General features: G+C 38.7%; 1 protein-coding gene and 2 non-coding genes across 3 annotated transcripts; 1 reads left to right on the forward strand and 2 right to left on the reverse strand.

The window, feature by feature from the left end:
- Nucleotides 1–13,181: 13,181 nt before the first annotated feature.
- On the reverse strand, nucleotides 13,182–13,345 carry LOC132991725 (U1 spliceosomal RNA). The gene has a single exon (XR_009676238.1). It is a non-coding gene; the product is annotated as a U1 spliceosomal RNA (small nuclear RNA).
- Nucleotides 13,346–14,121: 776 nt separating this feature from the next.
- Nucleotides 14,122–14,312, reverse strand: LOC132991742 (U2 spliceosomal RNA). The gene has a single exon (XR_009676255.1). It is a non-coding gene; the product is annotated as a U2 spliceosomal RNA (small nuclear RNA).
- An 864-nt stretch (nucleotides 14,313–15,176) lies between these two features.
- LOC132991542 (histone H2B 1/2-like) lies at nucleotides 15,177–15,508 on the forward strand. Its single transcript, XM_061060316.1, has 2 exons — nucleotides 15,177–15,269; nucleotides 15,359–15,508. The coding sequence occupies exons 1-2, from the start codon at nucleotides 15,177–15,179 to the stop codon at nucleotides 15,506–15,508; spliced, it is 243 nt and encodes an 80-aa protein (XP_060916299.1).
- Nucleotides 15,509–20,691: the final 5,183 nt, after the last annotated feature.

Genomic DNA, 20,691 nt, shown 5'->3' on the forward strand with positions numbered 1-20,691 from the left:
TGGGATGCAAATGGGAGGGTGCACGTCACTACTTAAGTTAATGCAGACTTCATTAATCTTCATTCATTAATCTTCTGGACATTTGGAGAACATTAAATCAAAATGTCAGAGATTACACTTTTTACTCCAACAGACATAAAACCTTTTCAAGAATTGACCTTTTCCTGATTTCATAAGAAACAGCTAGCAGTGTAACACAGACCCAAATACACTCTATTGTTATCTCAGATCACAGCCCTATCCAACTGGACCTAAGGCTACAGGCAGCATCACTGCGGCCCAAACAGTGGAAAGTTAACAATTCCCTCTTTAAAGATCCTGAAACCAAAAAGAAAATACGTGAGTACATACACTCATTCATCTCTGATACCCCACTAATATGGGAAGCACTGAAATGCTGCCTTAAGAATTAATTAAAATTAGCAGTCTAAAGAAAAGAAAGCAGCTCCAGGAAGAAAACAAACTGTTAACAGAAATCAAGTCGCTACAGAATTCACTTTTGAAAGAATATAAGCACCAAGCATGGGTGAACCTATGTAAACTTAAAGTGAAATATGACGATATTATAAGGGGCAAAATTTTATATAAGCTTAAAAGAGCCAAATTAAATTATTGTGAACATGGGGAGAAGGCAGGAAAGTTGTTGGGGAGAAGGCAGGAAAGTTGTTGGCTTCAAGACTTAAAAAACAGATGACCAAAAATACAATATCATGTATAAGTCTCCCAAATAATTCCACCACCTCTGACCCTGCTCTAATTAATAAAACCTTCGCTGATAACCTGTATAAGTCAGACAGTGGCAAGAACCCCGATGCAATAAATACATTTTTAAAGAACATTAATCTCCCCTGCTTAACAAAGGAGGAATATTTTTTTTGGAACTGCCAATAACCCAAATTGAAATAACCACAGCCATCAATTCATTCTCTAATAATAAATCCCCCGGACCTGATGGCTATACCACAGAATTTTATCAGGAGTTCACAGAGGATATATATATATATATATATACTTTTACAGACATTTCAGCCATCCTTTGACAAGGGAAGTTTTCCACCCATGTTTAATTATTCCCATATTACCCTAATCCACAAAAAAGACAAAGACCCCTTGCTATGTAGCAACCATCGTCCAATAACTCTTGCAAATATACAGTAGACAATAAAATTTTGGCCAAAATTCTTGCTTCGAGGTTAATTCAGGTAATGGGAAAGCTCATCCACACAGATCTATATTTGATTTAATTTTATTGAACTTTAGTGAGATTGATATATCTTGTTTGAGAGTAAGAAAAATAGACAATCATCTGATAACACAAGAAAGCTATTCAATATTATTCATGTAGCAAAAACTCTCCCTCATTCAGCAGCACTTTGCACCATGGATGCTGAAAAAGCCTTCGACAGGATCGAATGGTCATTTCTGTTTAGTACTCTGCAAAAATACAATTTCATTCAGTGGATCAAGATGCTATACACAAAACCAATGGCTTCCGTAAGAACTAACAATGACATATCTGATTCTTTTATTTTACATCGGGGGGCTTAACAGGGAGGTCCAATATCAGGCTATCTATTCAACCTCACATGTATACTTGACCTCCATAGCTTTAATGATGTTTCCTCAAAGAACAAAAGAATGTTTCTCTCTGTTTGTATGGTCACAAAAAAAGTCATCATGGCTAATTGGATTGAATTAAACGCACCATCTTATAAAGAATGGATCACCGAAGCAATGGTAATAACCAGGTTAGAAAAGGTAGCTTTCAGGCTGCAAAATAACGAGCAGGAATACACAGAAACATGGGCTTCACTGGAAAATTATTTAGTATCACTTTAGCAATAAACAACAACAAAATAATTAATTAATTAAAACAATAGAAATATGTATGAATGCGTACGTATGTGTGTATATATATATACACATATATATATGTATATATATGACTGTATATATGCATGTAAATATATGCCATCATCACTCAAGTTTTACTTAGCGTTTGCAAAATGTCTTGTTTCTTGATCTGGCAAGTGATTCTTTTTTTCTTTTTCTGCGGCTTATTTCAATACAATTCTTAGTTTTACCTTTCCTGGTTTACGGTTAGATGAAACCGTAATCTTTTTTATCTTCCATTTATAAAGATTGGGGTGGGATGGGGGAGGGCATGAACTGGTTTGATGGTTGATGGAGGCGGTAAGGGTCTTGCTTTTTCATTTTTATTTTTTGTTCGTTTTTGTTTTGTTTTGTTTGTTTTGTTTGTTTTTTCTTTGTTTTACTGTGTTTTGTTTTGTCCTGGCTTTATGGAGAGGTGAAGTGTACCTCTTGTGTTTTTGTTTGTCTATTGGGTGTTACTATAATTTTAAACAAAGGAAATCACAATCTACTTTTTGGAAATTTGCTTCATACAGTTTATTATAGAAGAGCCAGAGCTCGCTGTATTTTTATGCGTGCTCTTGACATATTTTTTCTTGTATCAATTGTTTATTCTTAATCTTAAACCATTCCCATTTGCTCATGTTTGTAATTTCCAGTTTGTCTACCTCTTGCAAAAGAGTTCTAACTTCTTTACGAAAAGCATCATTAATAGATTGTCATTCAATTTCCAGATGTTTTCTGATATATGTGGTTGTTTAATCATTATCAGTGTGAGATTTATCATACAATGGTCAGTAAGAGACGATGGTGCTATTTCGCATTTCGAAACATATTTGCACAACTCCTGGGTTGTAAGCCAATAATCCAGTCTATTCTCCAGTAATCAACTACACCTGTTGATGAACATATTTTTTTCAGTGTCATCATACTCGGGTTGTTGACCTCTGTGTGGAAGTCGGTCAAGCCATGAGTCGGGAGCAATATTAAAATCTCCGCCCAATATCACATTGTCTGTCGCATGGATTATTTTCCATTTATCTGTAAGTGACCCTTATCTCAACATTAAGTCCCTGTTAAGTGTCTTGTTGTTGTACCCATAGACACAGTAAAATAAACTTTTGATCATGCATCTCTACTGCCATCATGAGCCAGTGGCTGGGTCTGCCGTGGTTAAACTACAATGTTCCGAAAATGGATTACTAAAAGCACATCTAAAAAACTTTCCCCTGTGACTTCTTACCGGTGAAATAATCCTAATCACCACAAGGAATTGAAATAAAAGGCATATAGGCTACCAGGATACAAGTAACAAAAATGAAACCATCACCTTCCTGTCCACTCAGAAATCAACATTAATCAAAAATAGCCCAAGTATGATTGTTTAAAATTAATTGTTACATTTATGCAAGATATACATATACAGAATGTTTTAAGCATACAAATGTACAACTGCACAAAGTATTCTTAAGTGAATGAAATATGTTGAATAAAACATCATACGGTTAAAAATGTCCCTTACATGATCTGTGTCACTTTACGATCATCGTTAATGTTCGTGAACGGTCAGATGCGCGCCTCGCTTTAAATGTTGCGGCCACAAGGAATTGTGGGGCGGCATATCTCATCTCCTTTAGTAAAGGATGGTCCAGTGTATCCTATGCTAAAGGAGGTTATAAAGGAAGCATTGACCCACCTTTCCTTTGCTTATAGAGAATTCGAACGGCTCTTATCATGGTGAAGTGTCTTAAATATCTAGGACTGAGATATTATAGTGATCTTTAAGTGTATACTGCACACATCTGTTAAAGGGGTTTCCTTCAGTGGAATGGTTGTTTAGAGGTGTTGTTCGCAGGATGAGGATGAGTGCAGGAAATGCCTAGATCTAAGCTAGGATCCCCCACAGTGGAATGTGAACAAATGGACCCTTGTGTCCAGAGGGTTGCCCAGGGACAGCTGGACAGGAGATTGTATCTGTGACCTGTGTTGTCCTTTGAGTTTATGACATACATATAACTGCAGAAACCCCTGCAGTTGTAGTAAGAGGGGTTGTCCTGAGTCCAGAGAGATACCCAAGAAGAAACAAATGTCCTCATGTGTCCTGTAACATTGTGTATAAATAGCATTCTCAATGTATGTTCGGGAGAGATCACTTTTGGCTGTGTCTCTCCCAGGTCGAACCATGGCGAGCCTGGCGATGCTGTAACTTGTTTGTCAATTAAATTTATCATTATGTAAGCAAGTCAGTGTCAACGGTGAATTTCTTCATTATCAAACATATCAACAACAAGGAAATCCACATCAATTTTGGCGTCACGAACAGGATCAGTTGGGGCCTTCTGCAGTGGACGAGAGTTTCAGTGGGAGCATTCCTCCATCACCTCAGAGCGTGAGTGTTGTTTTTACACATCGGGGAGTTGATTCTGTCTGAAATTTGGCTCCACTGTCAAAGAACTGAAGTGCAATGATGTGTTGATGTTGGAGTAATTCTCTGTCTAAATTGGGGTTTATTGAGTTAGAAAATATATAAATAAAGGGAAATACAAGAAAAGAGAATAAGAGATAAATAAAAGAGAATAAGAGATAAAATAAATAAAGAAAAGAGAAAAGAGAATAATAGATAAATAAGAGTTGAAAAGTAAAGTTAGCATAAGCGCAAATAGTAACGAGAACAGTTAGATAAAAAACTGCAAGTTTAACAAGGACAGGGCCCATATCCTTTTAACAGTAAGTCATGTGTAAATTAGACACTGAAGTGAAAGTTGGCTTTAAGAAGTAGTCAAATTGAGTAAAAATAAAAATAAAACAAAGGGGATCCCTGGCCAGGGAAATGGGAAATTGGAGAAATTAAACGTATAATGTAGGAAATACAGAGATTAAATAGATGAGAAATAAAGAAGAGAAGTAAAAAGATGAAAAGAGAGATAAAAGAGTTTTTGAGAAAAGTGGAAAAATGAAAGTGCTGAACAGAGAAACAGTGTGCATTGAAGCATGCAGTGTGAAGTAATTTGTTAAAAGACAATTTGTTAAAAGTCTGGCCAAAGTAAAACATTTTTGATAGAGGGAAAATTATAAATAAGTCGACTTTAAAATTTGAACTAAGGCGCGGTGGTTTTTGAGGTGTGTGTGTGTGTGTGTGTGTGTGTGTGTGTTTAAAGGCTGCTGGACAGTCTTGGTGCGCTTGGATGTGGATATGTGTAAAAGGCTGGAGTGATGTTTTTGTTGCTGTATAAATGATCCAGAAATGTTCTTGTTTGTGTGTGATTGATAAATAGAATAGATGTATTATTAAATAGGCATATATAGCAGGTGATTGGTTAAAGGTGATTTAGTAACTGATAAGGGGACATTTTCTGTTTCATAAGTGTTAAAATACCTATGAGCCTTTGTTCCAGAGGACGTTTATTTAATCTGATCTTCATCAGTGTTAAAATACCTATGAGCCCTTTGTTTCAGGGGACGTTTATATATACGACTTGATAAAATATGAGCCCCTCAGAGGATGTTTATATAATCTGATAAATACTAATGAGCCTAATAAAGGACGTTTATAGATAAATATATATAGTATCTGTTTTCTAACAGAAGTGGAGAGTGCAGTGAGGATAGTCTGCACATATTCAGGGAATAGGAATAGAGAAAAGAAAATCGTCTGAGAAAGTTAAAACTGCCGGCTGATTGGAGTGTGAATTTTTCTCCTCTTTCTGTCTGTTTGTGTGTATGTGTGTGACCACATTATGCTGCGAATTTTGTCAGTTCAAAATAATGTATAGGCTTATTTAAAATAGGTGGAGAAGTTAGTTTTAACTATCAGAGGATACATGTTGTATTTGGCTGTTGATTGGGAGAATATTGTGCTGATTTTTGTGTGTGCGTAGACTCTGTGTATTAACTGCACTGGGTTTGGAGATGATGTTAACTCTTTGACAGCCAGGTTAGACTGGAAGCTCTTGAGAAATTTAGGAGGCGGTCCAAGAGGCGTTGCCTCAAATAGAGAGCCAATTAGATTGCTCCTCTTTCTTCTCTCTGTGGGACACAGGGAGACAGCTTTTGAAACAGATAAAAATGAATGACAGATAATGTGTGCATATTTCACTGAATTGTTATTGCATTGTGTATATGAATTCAGGGTGACTCTAAGACACTAAACTTTTGTTTTGTTTCTTTCTTTTGTCTTCTCTGTTTTTACTATGTTGTGCGAGAACTGGAGGAGATGGAGTGTCTGAATTGGATCAGTCCAAAAGGCAGATGATGAGAAACCTGGCATTACGTCACAAACACTGGAAGTTTGCGGATGACAGCACGTAGGGATCCTGAATCCAGCTTGATCAAGGCCAGTGCGGTTTTATCCACAAACTCTTTCAACAAACATCTGCATTTCTCTATGTGTGAATACATTTATTTATAGTCAACATTTTTGACATATGTTTAGTTTGTTTTCACATATAGGGCTTACAGTATTTCTTTGTATATATCACATTGCAATTATTTAGGAGGAAATCTTGTCAACAGACTGACTAATTGAAGCATTTGGTTAATTAATGGAGTATTGATGAGTTGATTGATCATTTGTGGAGAAGTTGATTTGATTCAAATGCTGTGAATGCTGGTTTCATTATCTGAGTATGGTTTCTTGATTTGGGGCTATTTTGAGATGGAACATTGACATTATTGCCATAATTTAAGATAAATAGGTGTGATTAGATGTATTAGGTAATAAACAAGTGCTTTTGCTTTCATAGTAAGAAGCCTTTGGTCTCCTTTGGGGATGGCAAATTTATTCACTTTCAAGTGTGGTAACACGGTACTTTCTAAAATAGTTTTTAACTATTTCAGTTTGACTTACAATACGAGGAACTAAGAGGGTCATTGTAATGTCAAAGATGGAAGCTAAAATTACAAAAGCAATCACTCCTGTTGATGTAGTACAGAAGACGAATCCTCTAGTTAAAAATATTCCAAAAATATCGGGGAAAAATGGAGCAAGCGTTGGCCTGACATTGAACAGCCTTGGCCAGTAGAGGGGACTTTGAACCCGGATGTGATCAAAACAATACAGGTGCTTGTGTCTACATATAAGGTAAATCAGAAGAAAGGTAAAATGGGAACAAGACGTAAGGAGAAAAGACAAATTGAACTTGGCATTCTGCAGTTGTTTGAAAATGAGGGACAGAAATTGTTAGAAGCTGCGAGAGAAAAAAGAGACCACAGTATGCAAGAAATACAGAAAAATGATAAGGCAGCAGGAAAGTTAATGGAAAAGGTTAACACATCCTTTTCACATACTGCATTAGCAAAGAAGCCCCCACCTTATGAGAAGGAAGTGAAGTTTACTGATGTTTATCCTCAGCTCCCAGTGATTAGACAGGAGGGCAACTATCACATCACAGATGAGAGTGATAGTGATGGAGACTCAGAGAGAGAAGGTCCTACATATCTTCACTGCTAGCAGCAAGTTTAGGGGTGGAAGATGATGGATGCAGGATTTTAAGAGAGGTTGAGAGAACTATAAATAGATGCCTTGTGAACATAAGTGACTCTACCAGTCCAGAAACCAAGCGAGAATTGGGAAAGCAATTACAGGAACTGCAAATGACACAGAAGAAAATACAGAAGAAGTCTCAAAAGTATGACACTTCGGGATATGTATTACGTCCAAGAAAAGAAAAGAGACTCGATAAAATGTGCCCAGTAATTGTGCGAGGTCAAAATTTAGAGTATAAACCTTGGCAAAGTACAGATATGTCAAACATACTTGAAAAGTTACCCACTCTTCAGGATGGAGCACATCCTTGGATTTCAAAGTTAGAAGAGGTTTTGGTGGGAACACAGCCTGCCATGGGAGACATTAAGAGACTTTTGGCTAGCCTCATTGGGGTCCCAGCGATGGAGGAAATCCTGCAAGCAGCAGGCCTTAATAGATATGCGGCGACTGCAGTGTATGATCCAGAATTGTTAGCTGCAAGTAGAGGTCGGATGTGGAGAGCATTGAGAGATGCGTTTCCAACAAACGTACACCCTGATAATATTCTCATTGAATCATTAGGCCCACAGGAAAACCCAAGAGCTTATGTGTCTAGGGCTCATCAAGTGTGGAGAAATGTCACAGGAAATGACCCAGACTTAAATCAAATGGAGCAATCAATTTTGAGAGCTAAGATACAGAAGGGGTTGCCCCTACCAGTGCGGAGCAAGTTGGCAGAGGTGGTTGGTCTTGGAAGCATGGCAAAAGGTGTGTATAACGATCACATAGCACATCAAGTTGAGCTATGTCGGAAAAAGGAGCATGACCAGAAAGAACAGGACCAGGAGACTCTTAGAAAACTTAACCAACTACAGCTGGTAGATAATAAGAAAAAGGATAAGAAACAAGCTGTAGTTATGCATAGTCAACCTCAATCAAATCAATTACCACCGCAATCGCAGCATGAACAGATCTAGTTTCAGCTACCTCAGCTGTTATCCGTGATTCCCACTGCACCTTTTCCACAGTCAGTTTTTGATAAACCACAGATAGGAAGTTTAGGAAGAGGTAGAGGAGGAAATTTCCAACAGTCTTTAGGAATGTGTCATAATTGTGGACAGTTTCAGCCACTTTGCTTGTGAATGTTACAGAAAAGAGGAAGAATAGAGGAAGTTTCAGAGGAGTATAGATAGATGCTGAGGTTGGAGAGGACTTTTCTGTTGTTTACAGGGTCAAGGAGTTAGATTTATGTTGAAGAAATTGTAAGGTAGAATAGTGAAGGTTCAGGAAGTAGAGAGATAAGTGAATGCTCAGATAATTAAATTGTTAGACCTGCTAGGTCTGATGCTTTAGGAAGCACATGGTTTAGCTCATGTGCAAGGGGGGAGTTAGGAGAAAGATTATGAAAGAGTATGGTTTTTGGGTACTGTATTTGCTTGAGCAGATTGATTATGTCATAGGCAGGTGTACAATTTGTCTAAAAACAATGTTAGGACACCAAAAGGTCCTATGTGTGAGTTAGTTGTGGATTTTGTTGATATGATAAGACCGGTAGGAGGTAAAAGATATATGCTAGTTGTTGTGGATAGATTTTCAAGATGGCTTGAAGCCTGTCCAACTAAGCGGAAAGATGCTCAGTCTGCTGCCAAGAAAGTTTTTGTGTCGTGAGGTTATAAGCAGGTGGGGTCTCCCAGACTGCATATCTTCAGATAATGGGAAAGAGTTTGTGAATAAAACAGTAAGACTAATTTTGAAAAATTGGGAATTAAATAACGTCTAGGAGTTGTCTATCATCTGCGAATCCAAGGCGTTTGTGAAAAAATGAATGATGTGTTAAAAAATGTATTGTTAAAATCTGCCAACACATAGGTCTGAATTTGATGAAGGTGTTTCTGTTGGTGTTAATGGTATTTTGATTAAAGCCACTTAGAGGTAAAAGTTTAAATTTAACTGGAGGTGACTGTTATACTTTGGTCCCTGATGCTACTGACAATATGACTAGTGTCATAGATGCATTGAAACTTATAAGGAATTCATTTGGTCCATCAGAAGGAGCAGGATGGTCTGCGAATGCTTGGTTACAAGACCAATTAGGACCAATGGGAGATATTGTGGCTCAGATTCTGGTGGCTACTCTTCTATCACTATGTGTGATGTTTTGTTTTTGTACGCTGTTGTTGACCTTTGCTAAAGCTATGATATTGAGATGGGTAGGAGTTGTGATGCCGGGAGAAAACATTCAGATGCCACTACTGAGTGGTAATGATCTAAGCGAAGATGGGGAGGTTATAGAGATTGGACAAGAGCTGGTAGAGAAATATCCATTTTGAATATCTGACTTCATCATTGACTCCCTATTATTTTGAACAAAGAAGTGAATGGATAAAAGGGGGGAAATTGAATAGGTTAATCATGTAGTGGAATAATGTGAAAGTATGATACAAAAATGAATATATTTTTGATGTTTTTGTATGTGCAAAGATACTGGTTGTTGATTTTTCTTCCTAGGACAATATTTGGGAGACCAAAGTGAGGGTGGCTAATTGTCCAGAGATCCTTCCAGCCTAATGGACTTGAACAACCAAACTTAGGAAAATGGAGGATGGAAATGGATAGTGGACCCTGAATGAGGACATCATGATGAGGGGTTTCAATTGAAAAATCATTGAAGGGTTATTACAGTAGAAGCTGATGCTGCTAAAAAGCAACAGTTTTGATATATACGTATGTTTTATGTATATTTTATGTATGTTTTATGTATATTTTTATAGTATTGGATTTTCTTCATTACAATGTAACTTGTATTATTGGTAACTATAATGTACTTTTTACTCTATAGTAGGTATTTTTAGTAAAACATATTATTTGGATTAGTATTGGAGTTTTCAGGAACTGTATGAGATGCATATATTGGGACCTCAGGTGTTTTCTTTCTTTATCGATCTTTAGGGAAATTGGTGTTAGCTAGGATCCCCCACAGTGGAATGTGAACAAATGGACCCTTGTGTCCAGAGGGTTGCCCAGGGACAGCTGGACAGGAGATTGTATCTGTGACCTGTGTTGTCCTTTGAGTTTATGACATACATATAACTGCAGAAACCCCTGCAGTTGTAGTAAGAGGGGTTGTCCTGAGTCCAGAGAGATACCCAAGAAGAAACAGATGTCCTCATGTGTCCTGTAACATTGTGTATAAATAGCATTCTCAATGTATGTTCGGGAGAGATCACTTTTGGCTGTGTCTCTCCCAGGTCGAACCATGGCGAGCCTGGCGATGCTGTAACTTGTTTGTCAATAAAATGATCATTATGTAAGCAAGTCAGTGACCAGAATGTCAGAACAACGTTACTGTCCCCTGATGATGAGTTAGCGACGCATGCTAACCTTATATGTCAGAGTTATTTGAGCAGATTTTGACTGATGCACAGCGAGAAAAGTTGTCGACACATTAGCGGGTGTTTCAAAGCCAAGTCAGCTCATGTCTGCAGAAGTTTAGCCCGTAGCATGATAACATAGACAGCATATTGTCCCGGGTTCAGGTTACGATAGCTCCAGCTGCTAATTATCTGAGCAGTGCGTATGCAAAGTTTCTCATGTGTTGAAACTAATGTTACTGTACATACTCTGCACAGTATTGTATCAACCAGAATAATGTCTCTGAACTTTATTCCAGCTTTCTAAAAAAGAGATCAGTATCATCTCCAGCAACAAATGCAGCCTACAACCCTGCCAGAGTCTTACAGTCAGACAGGTATGTTTTCATGGAGTAACGTTATCTAAAAAAATACTGTCATTGAATGGTAAGATGTAATATTCTACTTGTCTTTTCATTCGGGAATGATGTGTTTGCTGTCCAAGGTGTTCAGCTACTGAATGAGGAAGAGGAGGAGGCTGATGTCTTATAATCCAGGTAAATTTTACTTACATCTCAAACACATAAATATATATTTCGCAGATCACCTTCCACTCATGCAAATGCTTGTATTTGTAATTATTTCCATACAAACACATTTCCATTTTTTTCAAATCGACAATGGCTGCATGATGCATCAATGCTTTTTAGGACCATTACAAAATGTATTTGAAATGGCACACTGCATTTATATTTTGACTCTTTCTATCTCTCCAGCTGATTTTCAAGCTGAGGACTCTGCTCACCTTTATGTTATTTGGTGCAGTATGAAGAGGAAGTGAGAAGTATGCCACTAACAGAGAAGGTTTTTTTCTGTCTGCCTTTTCTACCCAACAGGACAACTTCAGATTTGGAGAACTTCCAAAAGACCACCCTTATGTATGCAGAGAAGCAATTTGGTCACACCTGTATACAGAACACTGACCTTGATTACAGCTACTGATTATAACCACCAGAACCACCGACTTACTGCTCGAAACCGTGATGGACACAAGATGTAAGTATTTAGTATTACAGTTGTCTAATATACAAACGTATTGCTGCTGTTACCTAAACAGTTTTGAAAATATGAAACCACGCTAATACAAAATAATATTATTGTCCAAGGTCCTGAAGTTGCTGCAATAAAAATCAAAGAGTTGGAGTGTGAACACCTTGAAGAGCGTAGACGAGACTACGGCCATTGATGCAAAAGAGAATTCAAAGATGAACGGGCCTTCCTACAAAACAGAGTCTGGTGCTGATGATCAGCAGGCACCACCCACAGCTGAACTTTACTCACATTTCACAGAGAGAAGCTGCTCCGAAACTTTCTGCCTGCCTGTATCTACAACTGTGCATCATCAGAGCTAAGGTCCATCATAACAAAGCTCCAGGATAGTGTACTATCTATACTGTTCCCCTCTCCCAAGCAGCCATGCTATCATAACACACATTGCTGCAGGCCTGTGACGCTGCTCCACTCCGGGCTCCTGCTCATCACTGATGGCGAGTTGAAGTTGAATCCTGGAATAAAAGGAGAACCGATGTTGAAAAACAAAAACCTCATACAGTTATTACATATACATGGTCGCAGACTAGTTATAATATTGCCCAAACAAGTCGGTATTATGATCCTTTTCACGTCTAATGGGAAAGCAACTATATGACAGAATGAACATCCTTGCAGATTATGTATAACAGATTTAGACATAACGTAAGGCTGCATCATTTCCAGTTCATCGTTGTCTCACGTTTAGTAGCTTTACCGGGAGCAGAAAGTCAACACAAGTTATGTCTCCGGTTTGCAAACAAATAGATAAATATATCCATCTGACATCTCCAAAAAGTTTATAAGCTTACAAACTAGCATGTAGCTATTTAGCTACGGCCTATAGATATCATGGTAAAAGTTTAATACATATACTCATACTAAACATCGGACTGCAGACATCCAGGTTTTATCAAAATCTGGCAATATTACTGTACCTTTTGAATCGACATGGTTCTTTATCTTCTCACGGCATCTGTGCCGGCTTCCTCACCCTCTGCTTGTCAACAAATGCACATTGTTTCAGATGGGAAGTGTAACTGTTTTACGACAGTGCAGTTGCAGTCAGAGACCTGCTGTTGGCGCCAAAGCGCACCAAAACTGAAATGTTACATATTGAGGCTTTAAGTGAACCAAAAGACAGGAGAAGATTGGGGCCTTTTATTGGCCCACAGCCGTTCTGTAAGGCAGATGTGCCGTGACTGGGATTTCACATTGATCGGAGCAAGGGCTGCTGAATCTGAAACAAATTTGATTGACGAGTGATCTTGTGATCTAGCACTAGCAAAGAAACTGGCTGTGCATTAAGCCACCTTTGAAATTCTTGTTGTCTGTTTGTTGCTACATCCAGGTTGGAAGGCAGCATCTCCCTATCTGTTTCCCCGTTATTACTTTTGACAATCCATCAGGGGAGAGCGCGAACACAGTCCCCCACTACCACAAATTATGCAGTCCAGATTCCCACATTTGGGGAATTCGCATAGGTCAGCCCCGCCGGAGTGCAATGGCCAAGCCTCGCCATGGGTGAACCACCTTCTTGATCATGGTATCTCCCCTGCCAGGTAAGTATGAGTTGTACAGCTCAGGGAAAAAGGAGTCCTTCACAGGACCATCTTACAGGACTTACGGTCCCAACAATATGCAAACCACCGAAATCAGAGTTTTCTTCACTGGGTGTCCCTTCTACTTGTCCTCAACACAGAAGAAAGTTTTGAGTTGAGGCCCGGTAGGGCTTCTCTTTCTACATTCAAGTGGAGAAACAAGGCTCATCATTCTAACAGGAAGTGCCACACTTCCACATCAAAGCCGACCGATAGCTACCGCCAGTGTATGTGTCTTTTTTTACCGCCAACAAAATAACAGTCGAAGCAGCAGCTAGGCCAGAAACACCAAGACTTTGTGACTGCGCGGACAGAATATGCTCAATCGGTCGATCCACATTTAAGATGCTGAGGAAAGAAAGACAGACAACAACATTTGGCATCACTTTCTTCTCACATTGATACCGCTGCCACCCAGTGCTCTGGAATGGGGATGAGGTTGTATACTTAGTGCATGACGGCAGCTTAAACGATGGAGTAAAAAAGAAGTAGGTGAAAACATTTGCCTCTCTGTTGATATGTTATTGTGTGTCTGTGTGCTACTACAGCAATAGCATACACAGAGTGGCAAATGGGGGAATTGGCAGACAAATAACCCCAAACCTGACCAAAATTCTAGTTCATTTCAAAAAGCTTGCATCCTGGCAGCATGTCAACGCAGTGACAAAGCCAGGCCAGACTCACACACACACACATTTCTCTTAAATGCAGTGAAAACAAAGGATTATTTTAAACACTGAAAAGAGGAGGGTGCACCGTTCCCGGAGGTACTGCAATACCAGGTCGATGCGTGGAGTGGACGGAGCAAGCCCCTGTTCCATCTCCCAAGTCCAAAAATCAATTTAATATATGGTGCCCGGGTAGGGGATGTATCAGATATTAAACTGATAAGAACAGATACTACACTTGATCTAAACCAAAAGACCAAAAGGATCAATGGAAAAACAGACAGTACATAATGATTAGTTAATTAACAAAATATACATTTTGAACGAAATGTGCTGGAGGAGCCAAAAAAACCCAGAGGGGCTTGTCGAGTGGCCCTCCTTAAGAGAAACATGTAACACAGAGACAAAAACAATAAAGCTAACAAGAACACATCCTCAATAAGGTGTAAAAGAAAGCAAAACAAGAAAGAGACAAATTAAAGAAGGGGAGAAAAAGGAAAATAAGCTCTCATGGCAGAGAATGGCGCATTGGTTAATTGGCCAAGCAGATTTGTTTTTTTAAATAAGTTGAGGCTGGTGCTGTTTCTAATATGATTGGGTAAATTGTTCCAACAATGAGGTCCTCTGAATCTGATAGAGAATTGAGAAAACGATGTCCTGAAAAATGCAGAATAAAGTAAGCTGGCTGACCTTGTGTTGTAATGATGGATTTGAGAATTGAATTGAAATATATCTTGAAAACAGACGGGGAGTAAGTTGTTGACTGATTGGAAAACAAAAATACATATCTGAAACTGGTTTAGGTGGAAGATGGGGAGTATTCGTAGGAACTGGAACAAAGCATTTACCCATATAATCCCTCTTTAAAGCTTCGATTTTACAAGAGGCTTCGTGAAAATAATTTTGTTATTTTCACAAAATATATGTATAACACGTCATGAACGACATGTTAATAAGAAGTAAGCTATAATTACATATCCATGGGATATAGGCAACATGTCAAACATTGTAGGACTAATAGCACATTATCTTTTGTGAGCAACAGCCCATCTACATTTGCATCAACACCAAATATACAGAGAATTCCGACGAAACTTTAACTATCTGTTTCTGAGACCACCACTTAGCAAACATGCCTGAAACCGTGAAAGCGCCCAAGGCCACCAAGACCGGCAAAAACAGACGAAAGACCAGGAAGGAGAGCTACGCTATCTACGTCTACAAGGTCCTGAAGCAGGTCCACCCCGACACTGGGATCTCTTCCAAGACTATGGAACTCGTTCGTGAGCGACATTTGATTGCATCGCCGGGGAGGCATCCCGTCTGGCTTACTACAACAAGCGCTCCACCATCACCTCCAGGGAGATCCAGACCGCCGTCCGTCTGCTGCTGCCTGGTGAGCTGGCCAAACAAGGCGTGTCCGAGGGCACCAAGGCTGTGACCAAGTACACCACCTCCAAGTAAACCCACTGATAAGCAGCAACAACATAACGGTCCTTTTAAAGACCTTGTTTAAGGACAACACGTCCTTAAAGAGCACAACTCCTGTTTGCCATATTACTTAATAATAATCCATTATATTTTCTCTAATTTAGTATCACACTGTTGATTCTGGCTAAAAGCTAACTCAAACCTTTTACTCACTCATCTCATCATCCATCTTTCTAAATCTATGCAGGGGATATCATCATTCCTGTACATTGATTGTAACTTAGGTGATATTTGATATTTCACATGAACCAAAATTTTAATTACTTTTACATATGTATGTAGTTTACAAATCGATCGTGAGTCATAGACTATTTGTAGAATCAGTATTGACCTTTTTTTTAAAATCTAAAATAAATGAGAGAGAGGAGGAAAAATAACTCCACCATGCTCGAAGGTCTGAGCTCAGCAGAGGAGAATTCCATTAACTTCATTAATTTGTGTAAATGTGTAATAATCACGTTCTACACATTGAAATACTAAATGTAACTCCTCTCACCGGGGGTGGGGTTAAACCTAAAATAGGTTGTCAATTCAGAAGACTCTGGATAAAATATTCTAAGCATCAATATCAAATGATCTCTAAATGACAACCCAGTCTCATGTCAAAATGTGTAATACCTACGTTGGTCCACAGCGCAAAACGTAGTAGTTTCACAATAAGGGCTCTAAAATTGTGACATGTCTACGTTTCCTTTTGTCTATTCTTTTGTATAGGCATACCTCAGGTCACGTGACTGTCCGGTTTTCCCCTGGCGAAAAAAAAAACATGGCGGACATCCCTTCTATTTTCGGTGGAAAATGCAATATTTTAAGATAGTTTGAGGCTTAAGTGTCGTTTTGATAACCTTTCTGATGACATTGTATCTTCATAATCTTCGTTCGGTTTGTGTTTATGATCTTTAGTTTGTTCGTTTCTACGAAGATTCTTTCAGGTCTCGCTAGAAAAACGTTGGGTTGTTACGTTTTCTACTGTTGCTATGATGGTTGCTATGGACGCTATTGATGTGGATTCCCTTGTTGTTGATATGTTTGATGATGAAGAAATTCGCCGTTGACACTGACTTGCTTACATAATGATCATTTTATTGACAAACAAGTTACAGCATCGCCAGGCTCGCCATGGTTCGACCTGGGAGAGACACAGCCAAAAGTGATCTCTCCTGAACATACACTGAGAATGCTATTTATAGACAATGTTACAGGGCACATGAGGACATCTGTTTATCTGTTTGTTTTTTAGGACAACCCCTCCTACTTCAAAAGCAGCAGCCTCTGCAATTATATGTATGTCATAAACTTAAAGGCCAACACAGGTCACAGGTACAATCTCCTGTCTAGATGTCCCTGGGAAACCCTTTGGACATAAGGGTCCATTTGTTCACATTCCACTGCGGGGGATCCTAGCTTTGATCTAAGCATTTTCTGACACTCATAACTCATCCTGCGAACCACACCTCTAAACAAACTTTCCACTGAAGGAAACCCCTTTAACAGATGTGTGCAGTATACACTTAAAGATCACTATAATATCTCTGTCCTAGATATTTAATACACTTCATTCCCCCCTTCGAGACGACAGTCTCGCAAACAAGAAAAACATACAATCATGATGGTAATTGGCCTCATAAGAATCACTTCTATCCATGCTTAACCTTAGCAACATAATAAAATATTTGTTTGTTCTGGAGTGTGAGAGCGAAAAACCCATCTGGCAGCTATCTTTCTTTTTATCCATCAAACAATCTAGACAGGAAAACTCTCTCACGGTCCCTCTGTCCCAGGCAACCACATACAGCACTCCAAACCAATCAAATCAAAAAGAAAAAGGTTATAAAAACTTTATAGGACGATATAGAAATGCACACATTTAAACCCTCAGAAATAAAATCAAAAAAGTTGTCCAAAGTCAGGCTGGTCGACCCATCGCACCTTCCAATGGACCTTTCCCTACCTAACACCACTTTCCCTAAGGATCGATAAAGAAATAAAACACCTGAGTTCCCAATATATGCATCTCATACAGTTCCTGAAAACTCCAATACTAATCCCAATAATATATTTAACTAAAAATATCTACTATAGAGTAAAAAGTACATTATAATAACCAATAATACAAATTACATTGTAATGAAGAAAATCCAATATTATAAAAACATACATAAAACATACATAAAACATACATATATATCAAAACTGTTGCTTTTTAGCAGCATCAGCTTCTACTGTAATAACCCCTCAATGATTTTTCAATCGAAACCCCTCATCATGATGTCCTCATTCAGGTTTCCACTGTCCATGTCCATCCTCCATTGTCCTAAGTTTAGTTGTTCAAGTCCATTAGGCTGGAAGGATCTCTGGACAATTAGCCACCCTCGCTTTAGTCTCCCAAATATTGTCCTAGGAAGAAAAATCAACAACCAGTATCTTTGCACATACAAAAACATCAAAAATATATTCATCATACTTTCACATTATTCCACTACATGATTAACCTATTCAATTTCCCCCCTTTTATCCATTCTCTTCTTTGTTCAAAATAATAGGGAGTCAATGATGAAGTCAGATATTCAAAATGAATATTTCTCTACCAGCTCTTGTCCAATCTCTATGACCTCCTCATCTTCGCTCAGATCATTACCACTCAGTAGTATCAGAATCTGAATGTTTTCTACTGGTCCTAATTGTTATTGCATCCAAGCATTTGCAGACCATCCTGCTCCTTCTGATGGACCAAATGAATTCCTTATAAGTTTCAGTGCATCTATGACACTAGTCATATTGTCAGTAGCATCAGGGATCAACGTATAACAGTCACCTCCAGTTAAATTTAGACTTTTACCTCTAAGTGGCTTTAATCAAAACACCATTAACACCATTCATTTTTTCACATGCACCTTGGCTTTGCAGATGATAAACAACTCCTAGACATTATTTAATTCCCAATTTTTTCTAACTTAGTCTTATTGTTTTATTCACAAACTCTTTTCCATTATCCGAAGATATGCAGTCTGGGTGTCCCCACCTGCTTATAACCTCACAACACAAAAACTTTCTTGGCAGCAGACTGAGCATCTTTCCGCTTAGTTAGACAGGCTTCAACCCATCTTGAAAATCTATCCACAACAACTAGCATACATCTTTTACCTCCTACCGGTCTTATCATATCAGCAAAATCCACAACTAACTCACACATAGGACCTATTGGTGTCCTAACATTGTTTTTAGACAAATTGTACACCTGCCTATGACATAATCAATCTGCTCAAGCAAATACAGTACCCAAAAACCATACTCTTTCTTAATCTTTCTCCTAACTCCCCCCTTGCACATGAGCTAAACCATGTGCTTCCTAAAGCATCAGACCTAACAGGTCTAACAATTTAATTATCTGAGCATTCACTTATCTCTCTACTTCCTGAACCTTCACTATTCTACCTTACAATTCCTTCAACATAAATCTAACTCCTTGACCTTTCCTGTAAACAACAGAAAAGTCCTCTCCAACCTCAGCATCTATCTATACTCCTCTGAAACTTCCTCTATTCTTCCTCTTTTCTGTAACATTCACAAGCAAAGTGGCTTAGCTGTCCACAATTCTGACACATTCCTAAAGATTGTTGGAAATTTTCTCCTCTACCTCTTCCTAAACTTCCTATCTGTGGTTGATCAAAAACTAACTGTGGAAAAGGTACATTGGGAATCACTGATAACAGCTGAGTTAGCTGAAACTGAATCTGTTCATGCTGCGATTGTGGTGGTAATTGATTTGATTGAGGTTGACTATGTATAACCACAGCTTATTTCTTCTCTTTCTTATTGTCCACCAGCTGTAGTTGGTTAAGTTTTCTAAGAGTTTCCTGGTCCTGTTCCTTCTGATCATGCTCCTTTTTCCGACATAGCTCAACTTGATGTGCTATGTGATCTGTATACACACTTTTTGCCATGCTACCAAGACCAACTACCTCTGCCTACTTGCTCCGCACTGGTAGGGGCAACCCCTTCTGTATCTTAGCTCTCAAAATTGATTGCTCCATTTTATTTAAGTCTGGGTCATTTCCTGTGACATTTCTCCACACTTGATGAGCTCTAGACACATAAGCTCTTGGGTTTTCCTGTGGGCCTAATGATTCAATGAGAATATTATCAGGGTGCACATTTGTTGGAAACGTATCTCTCAATGCTCTCCACATCCGACCTCTACTTGCAGCTAACAATTCTGGATCATACACTGCAGTCGCCACATATCTATTAAGGCCTGCTGCTTGCAGGATCTCCTCCATCACTGGGACCCCAATGAGACTAGCCAAAAGTCTCTTAATGTCTCCCATGGCAGGCTGTGTTCCCACCAAAACCTCTTCTAACTTTGAAATCCAAGGATGTGCTCCATCCTGAAGAGTGGGTAACTTTTCAAGTATGTTTGACATATCTGTACTTTGCCAAGGTTTATACTCTAAATTTTTACCTCGCACAATTACTGGACACATTTTATCAAGTCTCTTTTCTTTTCTTGGACGTAAAACATACCCCAAAGTGTCATACTTTTGAGACTTCTTCTGTATTTTCTTCTGTGTCATTTGCAGTTCCTGTAATTGCTTTCCCAATAATTGCTTAGTTTCTGGACTGGTAGAGTCACTTATGTTCACAAGACATCTATTTATAGTTCTCTCAACCTCTCTTAAAATCCTGCATCCATCATCTTCCACCCCTGCACTGGCTGCTAGCAGGTGAAGATATGTAGGACCTTCTCTCTCTGAGTCTCCATCACTATCACTCTCATCTGTGATGTGATAGTTGCCCTCCTGTCTAATCACTGGGAGCTGAGGATAAACCTCAGTAAACTTCACTTCCTTCTCATAAGGTGGGGGCTTCTTTGCTAATGCAGTATGTGAAAAGGATGTGTTAACCTTTTCCATTAACTTTCCTGCTGCCTTATCATTTTTCTGTATTTCTTGCATACTGTGGTCTCTTTTTTCTCTCGCAGCTTCTAACAATTTCTGTCCCTCATTCTTAAACAACTGCAGAATGCCAAGTTCAATTTGTCTTTTCTCCTTACGTCTAGTTCCCATTTTACCTTTCTTCTGATTTACCTTATATGTAGACACAAGCACTTGTTTTGATCACATCTGGGTTCAAAGTCCCCTCTACTGGCCAAGGCT

Source organism: Labrus mixtus, chromosome 16, assembly GCF_963584025.1.
Source record: "Labrus mixtus chromosome 16, fLabMix1.1, whole genome shotgun sequence".
Classification (NCBI taxonomy): Eukaryota; Metazoa; Chordata; class Actinopteri; order Labriformes; family Labridae; genus Labrus; species Labrus mixtus.

Excerpts from the sequence above, each read along its gene's own strand:
- LOC132991542 (XM_061060316.1), top strand. The coding sequence starts at position 15,177 with ATGCCTGAAACCGTGAAAGCGCCCAAGGCCACCAAGACCGGCAAAAAC. Across the intron at positions 15,270-15,358 it reads ACGCTATCTACGTCTACAAG|GCATCCCGTCTGGCTTACTA; the intron begins GTCCTGAAGCAG and ends ATCGCCGGGGAG.